We start from the raw sequence: 10,006 nt of genomic DNA on the forward strand, positions 1-10,006 counted from the left end.
CATTCCATCGATTCAAAGCTGCGTCATCTTGTGGGTGCCGCCCTGTGCTCGGCGGCTGCTGCCTTTCGGTCGCCGCTGCCTAGCTCCGTAGCCCATAGTCTCTCCACCCCCACACGTCAGCCGGACTTGACCTCCTCGCCCGCCGCCGCCCGGGGCCTGCCCGCCCGCGCGGACGCGTCCACGGCTTCGACATCACGTCACGGGCGCCTGCGGCCTGCGTGCCGCCCCCCACCAGTACGCGACGTACGCCACGGAACGAGGCGCCGACCGAGCCAAACACCCTCCCCCCCAAGAGGGCCTGGCCAAGCCCACCACCCGTCCGCACGCGGTGCCGAGTCCCCATTTCCCCCAACCCCACACCGATCCGATCGGCAAATCCCCCAACCTATTCCCCACGGATCCCGGCGCCCCCACCACACAGCGCTCGCGCTCGCGCTGCCTCCCCCTCCGTTCCCGAACCCGCACCGGTAATTGGTGGTGAATTGCCCGCCGGCCCCGGCTCGCCGCGGAGGGAGCAGCTCCCCGGTCGCCGCGATGGCGGAGTGCCGCAGCCTCATCGAGTTCCTCCGCGCGTTCGAGCACCACCGCAGGGCGGCGGACAGCTCGGCCTCCGCGTGCTCCCGATCCAGGCGGGCCCGCGCGGCCGGCGCCGGCGCCGGCGCCTCCTTCTGCGACAGCACCCCGATGGCCGTGGTCGACGCGGTCATGCTCCTCGCCGTCGTCGCCGCGCTGGGCTTCCTCGTGATCCCGTACCTCAGGCTGCTGCTCGTCGAGGTGGGCGCGCTGCTCCACCCCGCCGCGTCCTGCCTCTCGGCCGCCGCCTTCTTCGGGGCCGCGGTCGCCGTGGCGGCGGCCGTCGTCGCGTGGGAGCTGCTGGGCTACCACGCGCGCAAGTGCGGGAAGCCCAGGTGCAGGGGCCTCAAGAAGGCCGTGGAGTTCGACATCCAGCTCGAGACGGAGGAGTGCGTGCGCGGCCGCCCCGGGCCCGCCGCGCGATCGGCGCTGCTCGCGGCCGCGGGCGCGCGCCCCGTCGAGCTCGGGGACGAGCAGCGGGAGCTGGAGGCCGAGCTCCGCAAGATGGCGCCGCCCAACGGCCGCACCGTGCTCATCTTCCGCGCGCCCTGCGGCTGCCCCAAGGGCCGCATGGAGGTCTGGGGCGCCAAGAAGGTTCGCCGGATCAAGAAGTGAAAAGGGGAAAAGGGGAGGATCAGATGGTGACTAGGTTATTAGTCCATTGCTGGTCCGATTCCTGATAAGTAGTAGCTAGAAAAATATATAATTTCAGTAATAAGTATAGGGAGAGCGAATAAATGGATGATACAACAGTTATATCACAGATAGACTATAGACATCACATACTCCTTGTATTATGAACCAGTGCGAATTTCAGACAGAAAATATATGGCTTTTACTTGTTCATTCTCTATTTTTCATGGAACTCTGGATTAATCAGTCTGTCCATAGGTGGTTACTCTTTCGGTGGATCTTGGTCTATAAAATTGTTGCGCGGTAAGTTCTTTTGATTCTGCTCTGTTTAGTTCCTAGTTATTGTCTCATTTTAAATGTTTTTGCTGTTGATTCAGTGTCTTCTTGAGGAGTTGAGGTGAAGTTTTAACTCCTTGAAATGAGGTGAAGTATTATAGTTGAGATTACAAAATTCTTGCAGCTTCTGTACATTGCTACTGTGAGTGTAGTAGAATATGTGTTATCCAAGGGCTCCTAAATTGGCAATCCAATATGCTTCAAGAAGTTTCCATATACATGCTATGAAATGAGGCTATCTACTGGTTCATACTATTTCAGTTGAAACTTGATAATCAATTTCCGAACTTAAATTAAAACTAAATATCTCTCTCAAAAGAAACATTTACATATGTCAAATTCATTGCTCAAAAGCTGAACCAACTTTCTATGAGTTCATGTAGTATATATGTAGAGAATTTACATGAGTAGAATATGTTTTGCTTCAGAGTTCTGGCTGCTTTTCATTTCTCTATTCATGCCTAATAGCTGGCAGTTCTAAATGTACACACGTCCCACAGTTGGTTTCCTTTTATTACACAATAGACTGATTCGCTTTATCTTGATTATGACTTGGACTACCAAACTTAATCTGTGTTCAAGTGATCCCCTTTCTATCTCCTGTGACATCCTTTGTACCATATGGACCAGTTATGATGGTCTGATCTTCATGACTAGGTTGTATTGGTCATATTTTATACTGTCACATACCAGCTTAAGGAAAAGCTTGTTCTTTATGTTATTTCTCTCCTTTTGTCTTTTTAATTTAACCAATTCCCATAGTTTTGCTATGTTCTGGGTGCTTTTAGTGAGAGCACCGAGCTTTTGAGTTATGAATGCCCGTTCAATATTCTGCTTTTCAACCGAATATTCCTCGATTGATCTATTAGCTCTCGTGTCATGGATATTACTTCCCCCATCCTAAAATATACTTCCAGTGTAGTTGATTCAGTTTCATAGACTGAGCAGCAGACCTTTGCAAAAAGCTTCGCTTTTTGTGGACTATAATACTTGCAAATGGTCATTTCCTAGTTGCTGTTTCCCAACCTATTATACCCGAGTCGCGTCAGAATCATAAACAGGGCTAATTACTTGTCATCTTTAGCCGGCTTTCACTCCCAGTTTTAATCAGTGTCTTCAGTCTCATGAACGAACTGCTAGGGCACAGCACTTCCTGAGTTTCAGTACTAGTACTGTGTGTTTGCAGTATGCTCTCTTTCACATTGTCGTGTAGCCAATGCCGCCGCATCATCACGAGATAGAGAAGGTGAGACCACATGTCGATTATCTTTTAATTCATTTAATCTTCTTTGCTCCTGATGGAATCAATGGCAATTTCGTTCTTAAAAAAGGGGAAAAATCACAAAGTAGAGAAAATGAGGGTAAACTTACAGTTGCACTTCAGAACATGGATATATACAATTTGATCTATTTGTAAATGTTCATTTCTTTGGTTGCTGCTTCCCAATTTATTCAGTTACTGTTTTCCAATTCCTTTAGTTGCTGTTTCCCAGGGTAATTATACTCTTGAGTCGTGTCAGTTGAGAACAGGGCTACTAGCTGTCATTTTTAGCTGTCTTTCAGTCCCAATGTTCATGAATGGCTGTCTTCACTTTGTGGACAAACTGCCAGTGCACGACACTTCCTGGGTTTCAGTACCAATATTTGTTTCCCCATTTCCAAAGTTTTCTGCAACACTATACAGATCAGGAGAGACATACTGTTCTCGGTGCTCATTCGAGCTGCTCTGATACGGATCATGATCCTAAGTGCCTGATTAAGTGACTGAAATTAACGGGCAACTACAATCACTGCATGCTTTTGATCCTCCATGGTGATATAGCTTGTGCTACTTCAATGAAGTAACTCTTATAATTCTTTTTTTTTTACAAACATGAAGTAACTGGCAGTAGGGAAGCCTTTCGCTGATATGACAATAAACTGAACTTGCTTTAGCCGAAGATTTTAGGACGTTTGAAATTTCCTTTTATGCGCATGATCTGCTGCTAACATTGTTGAAAAGAAAGTTGTGGGACCATGAACCACTTCTGAAATTGTTAATTCAGCAACTCCCATGCCTGTTATACCTCAAATTTGCTTTCCAAGGATCCTGCTACCGTCCCAGACCACCATCTTTGTAATTAAATGACTCTACTCATTTTTATTGGAAACTTTTCTCTATGCAAAAGAAAAAAAAACTGATGTTCATCAATACTTTGTTCATTTCCATGCCTATGCACAAACTCAGTTTCGTCTCGCCATCGAACAAACTCATCAAGCCAACAATGGTACGGAACTCATCATTCATCAACTCAGCCAACTTCGATTTCTTTGCTCGCCACTTCACCGCAAAAAAAATGGCAAAGGCCACAGCGCCATCCAAACCCAAGTATTGGGCCGAGTACTCTATTGGGCCCAAGGCCCTGTCGACAACAACTTGCCTCCTCAATCGTCGTCCTCGTCCCTGCGCGGCCATTGACAACCGTACGCTCTAATTCGAGCTCCACAACAAACACCTAATTCCTCGTGGAACTCTTCGCGGAAACTCTCATCACGTTCCGTAGCTATGCGCCATCATCGGTTATCCATTCTCGAAGCAGTGTCGTCGTTGGAGCCGTCAAGACGATCTCGATGTTAGAGGCTAGAGCTGGCAGCTGAGAATAACAGTAATCCTAATCCACCCACTGGCCGGGCTCTAGGTTTCACCGAGATTACCGCCAAGGATACGCCAACCTACTGAAATTGCTAACGCGAGTGTTTCTGATCTGTTTTTTCTCAGTTTACACGACGGCCCCGGAGGCGGCGGCGGAGACTGCAGCACCGCCGGCCACCGCCGTGGCCGTTGGCACACACACGGCAACCGCCCTCTGCCCTCGCCTACTCGGCATCTAGATGATTCCATCCAGCCGCTGCGCGTGCTCGCGCAACATCACCACGCTCGCTTACGCGCATGGGGCCAGGATTTCAGAGAATGAGAGGAAACGCGTACGCCGACGACATGATTTTCCCTTCGGCTAGGCCGGCAGGGACATGGCAGAGACGATGCGGCGCCGTGCGGCGCGACGTCGTTGTGAGGGCGGACGGACACGACGATGGTATGTGAGTGGAAGATCCTTTGCACCACCTATCGCCGTCCTCCGCCAAATCCGGCGGCGGCGGCGGGACCGGAAGCGCCATTACAGATAGAAAGAGGAGGGTACCATACACAATTTCGATGCAGTATAGGGGGATTTCTAAAAAAATTGGATCGCCAAATTTAGCACAGCCCGGATCGTGATTAATAATCGCTGTCCGATTTAGAGGGTTTATGTAAAATGTTGGTCTAGATTACGGGTCCAGGCAAACAACTGCCCATTTCTTCTTCTAATCCGAAGAGAGAATAAAAAAAAAGGTTGACTCCAGAACAAACCTAAATGAGGGTCACCGCTCAGCAGGTTACTATTTAGCACTGTTCATAACTGTAGCATTTAATCTGATCCGTTTGCTGGGGTAATGGATGGCTGAGATCGCGTGTAGTTACTAACTTGCAGTCGCAGTAGCAACTGCTGAACTGCACCCGATCTCGGTGCCTAAATGATTTTCTTCTAATCCGAAGAGAAAATAAATAAAAAGTTGACTCCAGAACAAACCTAAACGAGTGAAGCGTTCCCTACAAATATCAGTTCTAGAAGGCTGATAACATATTTATTGCATCAGATAGTTTATTACTGTACAAACCGTCAAGGTAGCGGGCACTGAAGCGCCACTATCACGAGGGACAATATAAGGACTATAAGCCAAACTAAAATGCTAACAAAATCTACGATAACACCAGAGTCTTGCACCATGGTAAGCTTTCTGTGGAGACCCTGAACCACAGGCAAGGTTGGGTGCAGGATAGCGACCTACTCGACATCTTCAGGAACGAAGTTCGGATCCTCCTCTATAAAAACTAAGCAAGAGTGAGTATATACATACTCAACAAGTCCAACCACACCCACGGAGGGGTATAATATAGATCATACACAGGATATATCAAGGATAAGGCTAGGGTTCATTTGCAATAAAGTAAGGTTTTACACATGTAAGGATTCATTTAATAAAAAAGTTTTCTCAAAATATTTCTGTAGTAATCAAATAATAAACGGGGTTGATCCTACACAAAGGATCCAAGTTTTAATGCTACCGGACTCCACATCCATAGAAGCTCACAGCGTAACTGCCGGACACTTTTAAAACAACTCATGCCACAAAACCAACCATCCCAAAATATCTATTGAAGTGACCATGCCGTAATTCATCCGATATCGTGGACACGGCTATTCGAATAGATTTTACAATCTGCAGAGGTTGTACACTTTACCCACAAGTAGGATACCGAACTACGAATACCTTAGTGTCGCTGCAGATGCTAACAAAGCCATTACCCACCTTAGCTGAATCCAACTAGCTAACACAGAAGCGACCATGAGGTTAATGACCTATCAATAAAGTCATAACCGGGACATAACTCATACAGATCGTATTCCCTCTCCATGATCTCCCGTTGCTCACCAGCTCTCTTTTTGGCTAGCAGAACAACTAGTGAGGTTTAAGCTAAGCCGTTGCCCACACAACGGTCGAGTGGTTGTACGACAAGTGGGTTAGGCAAGATGACACCTCAGTTCATCCTTACATTGACAAGACGGACATCTCCCAACCATGCTCAACCATAAAGGTACAAGCTCACCAGTAGCATTTCACACAGGAAACACCGTCCATCTCATCAGGTTATATCTTTCTTTTATTTTTCCAAGATCCCGTTTTATCTTTTAAAACACTCACACATTTATTTTTAATAAAGCGCGTTGTGGTCATGATTAAAATATAATAAAGGAAATAAAAGGTTCTAAGCATCTCTAGCAGTAGTTAACGTCCAACAGAGCAAATCATATATAGACATTAACTTAGGTCATCAAGGAATAGTCATAGTAATCAAAGGGTGGCTATCCAACCATATCTTGCAATAACACAATGCATTTTATAAAACAGGCCAATAGGTTGTGTTTATAAAATTGAGATAAATATACATTAAAGGATGGGATTGGACTTGCCGTTCTCAAAGCTTTCCGAAAGCTCCTCCTCGAGGTACGGGTCTTTGGGCTCCGGCTCGCGGTACTGCTCCTCCTCGGTAACATCGTCAGCTACGACGCACAAACAATCACACAATAAAAACAAAGTTCGCCGACGAGCTTAAAAAGAGAGGGAAATAAAGAGTTTTGATTAAAAAATAGAGAAGACTATTATATTTATCGGATGTGGATCCTGAGACTTGGAGAAAATATTTGGAGATGATGCGTGGTGGAGTTTGGAATCGATTCGGAATAAAATATCGTATGAACTGATGAGTTAAAGGTCATTTCAGGAGCAGTTTAAAAGGATGAGGACCTATTTGTAATGTAATAAAGAGATGGAAGGAGCTCTGATTAAATATTTGAGAGAGGGAGGTGGAGGGCTGCGGACTGCATAAGAAGAAAAAGTGGAGGGGGTTATGCACAAGTTTGCATTTTCTTCTTCCTCAAGACAGAACAGGAGGGGGAGAGGAACATAGGATGAGGGGGGCGACCAGGCCATGGGCGCCAGCTCCCTGGTGCATGGCGACGCTCGGGGAGGAGGGGAAAACGGAGAGGAGGCCGAGGGGGTCCGATTCTGGCCCTCACCTCGTGTGGAGACGGTCTACGGAGGACTGTCCACAGAGATAGGTGGTGGCCGGCAATGGTGAGCGGTGGCGACGAGCTGCAGCGCGAGGTAGAGGAGGGGAGGTGCTGGGGCGGCGTGGGCGGAGTGAGGGGCGGCTCGGGGGCTGGTTTATAGGCCGAGAGGGAGAGGGGAGATGGCCGGTATGGGAGGGTCACGGACAGTACAGGAACCTCGCCATTAATGGCGGCCGGGATGCTCGAGGACAAGGCGCAGGCTGCGAGGGCAAGGGGACGGGACGGAGACGGGCTGGCGCAGCAGCGGGGTGCACGCCGGCTTGGCGTGCACGGGCAGCAAGCACGCAGCGGCACAACGAGCAGCAGCGGCCGCGGCGGCCGTGGCATGACGCGGTCGGCGTGATGCGAGCGCGTGTGCACAGCCAGCAACGGGGGCAGCGGCGAGTCGTGCGCTGGCCCGCGTGTGCGCGCAAGGAGCTTGAGCAGGCAGCATGCATGTGCTCATTTAAATAAGAAAAAAGAAAAAAAATTGTTTTATTTTAAATTTTCACACAGTAGCTCAACAATTTAAATAAGCAAGCGGGAGAATTAGAAGAGAAATAAAATGGATTTGAACAAAATATTAGAAAAGCAAAGAGGGAACACGCGCGCGGCACCAACGATCGCGGCCGGGCAGGTGCACGCGGCCGACCGCGACATGATGGTGATGCGATGGGGCGGCGGGGCCGGTGGAAAAGGAAAAGGGACGGACGGCTCCGCGAAAAAAGAGGAAGAGACTGCGTGATGTCGGTACGGTGGAAAATCGGGAGGCGGGCTTCGAGAGCTTGAGTGGCGGAAAAGGTTTAAAAGATTTTTAAGTGAGTGATTGGTAATGCAGTTTAAATAAGATAAAAACGTGGGCGTTACAGTACGTTTATAAATTTCTAATCAGAGGGTGTATATCACTAGAAAACTGACACAGACGTGTCAGTATGACCCGTAATATCGTATACGACACTTCTTGGGTTGTACCAGTATTTTTTTGCTCCACTAAACAGCTTCCATCCGCTGGGCCAGATCCAAAGTTTTCTGCAATCTTGTGCAGATCATGAGAGACACACTGTTCTCGGTGCTCATTCGAGCTTCTTTGCTGGGAAAAAAATGGTACAGATCATGGACCTAATAAGTGCCTGACTAAGTGACTGGTGCAAATTAACGGGCAATCACAACCACTACGGTGCTGTTTGGTTCAGTTGCGGTAACGTAAATTGCAATGGGAATGAAATGCAACGGTAACGCAAAGAAATTAAGCGAATACGTACTTTGTTTGGCTAGGGCAAATGTAACGGGATTCATTGCTGTTAGAAGGCCTTCTCTCTCCTCTGGCCATTGTTCTTGCAGTTATGCGTATCCTAACGATGGCCACAAGCAACTAGGGTACCTCGACTGGAAACAAGAATGATGAGGACCCGATGCATCGAAGCTTGTAGTGATGGTGCCGGCTATGATCAAATCATGGGACATGGATTTCCGAGATTGCCGGCGCCCATGCTCAAGTTGATGGAGGACGCACTCCCCTCAGTCCCCAAGGCGGCGGTGGCCATGGACGGCGGCAGCAGCGGCACAAGCGTGAAGCATGGATCCGACGCCAGGCTGCCAGACGCTCTGTTGGTTACAACCATATCTGAACATCCGGCAGCAGAATCTCATCCTGACAGCGCTATTCAAGTAAATGGACCTTGCAATACTGGACATCGGCGACGGCGGCAGCGCACAACGCCACGGGTGCCGGAGATCGATGCCGCTAGCGACCCGGCCGCGGTGAAAGGAGAGAATCAGCGGCGCAGGGACGAAGAGACGAGGCGGTGCGGAGGACGCCGACGAAGAAGATGAAGAACGGAGAAGGCGGACACCTAGCTGGTAATCGTTTGCACTCGAATCGGAGCGGTAACAAGTTTCTACATGCGCGTATCCGATCATGGAGTGATCTGATTCCAGCTAGACCGAAACAAACAGAATCACGTTACATATCCATATCCGTGAACCAAACACCACCTACATTCTTTTGATCCTCCATGGTGATATATAATAGTAGCCGTTTTTGCGACTTCAGTGAAGCAACTGTCAGTCGAGAAACCTTTAGTAACTGATATGACAATAAACTGAACTGCCTTGCGGATCTCTCTCCTCTAAAATAATCAGCGTCACGAGTCACGACGGGGCAATGCAAGACTGTAGTATAGTATACTTGTACGGTTGTACCACTCTACACCTGGTCTGTTGCTTGCTGCCGTCGCTGTAGCGCCGTGGCACGCTGCACACCACGAACCCGCCGCCGCTTATCTGCGTTCCGACCACAGGAAAAGGGGGAAAACAACGGGCTCAACTGCTCAAGTCACCTACCGCCGGGTCGTCAAGCCACATGCAGTGACCTGGGAGGCTGGGACCCGGTGCTTCAGGCAGGCTTGACACTGAACCAGACAAGTGGTAGGTGCGCTAGCTCGCCAGGGTGAAGATCTACCTCTCCGACTCCTACTCCCTGCTGTAGACTGTACTGTATAGACTGCAGGGACCCCGGATCCCATCTCCCTAGTCGGCGATAAGGAATGAGATCATCAGATCAAGCTGCGAAATGGCGCATCAATTCAGGTTTCAGCTGATGATGATCACTTGACCTCGGGTAGAATTGGGGCGATTAGAGCGGCGAGAGTGGCCTCAAACTCAAAGGGGGAGCTCATCAGTTCAAGATGGGTACATCAGTGGAGTTTGGGTGTTACCCTACGGTATCGCATCGTATCGTATCTGCAGTGCCAGTCATTGCGTTTCGGAGTTCA

General features: G+C 49.2%; 1 protein-coding gene across 1 annotated transcript; it reads left to right on the top strand.

Moving 5' to 3' along the window:
• On the top strand, nt 1-1,527 carry LOC112891687 (uncharacterized protein At5g19025-like). The gene is made up of 2 exons (XM_025958613.1): nt 1-1,222; nt 1,465-1,527. The coding sequence occupies exon 1, from the start codon at nt 535-537 to the stop codon at nt 1,186-1,188; it is 654 nt and encodes a 217-aa protein (XP_025814398.1). The 5' UTR covers nt 1-534; the 3' UTR covers nt 1,189-1,222; nt 1,465-1,527.
• Nucleotides 1,528-10,006: the final 8,479 nt, after the last annotated feature.

Source organism: Panicum hallii, chromosome 5, assembly GCF_002211085.1.
Source record: "Panicum hallii strain FIL2 chromosome 5, PHallii_v3.1, whole genome shotgun sequence".
In the NCBI taxonomy this organism is placed as follows: domain Eukaryota; kingdom Viridiplantae; phylum Streptophyta; class Magnoliopsida; order Poales; family Poaceae; genus Panicum; species Panicum hallii.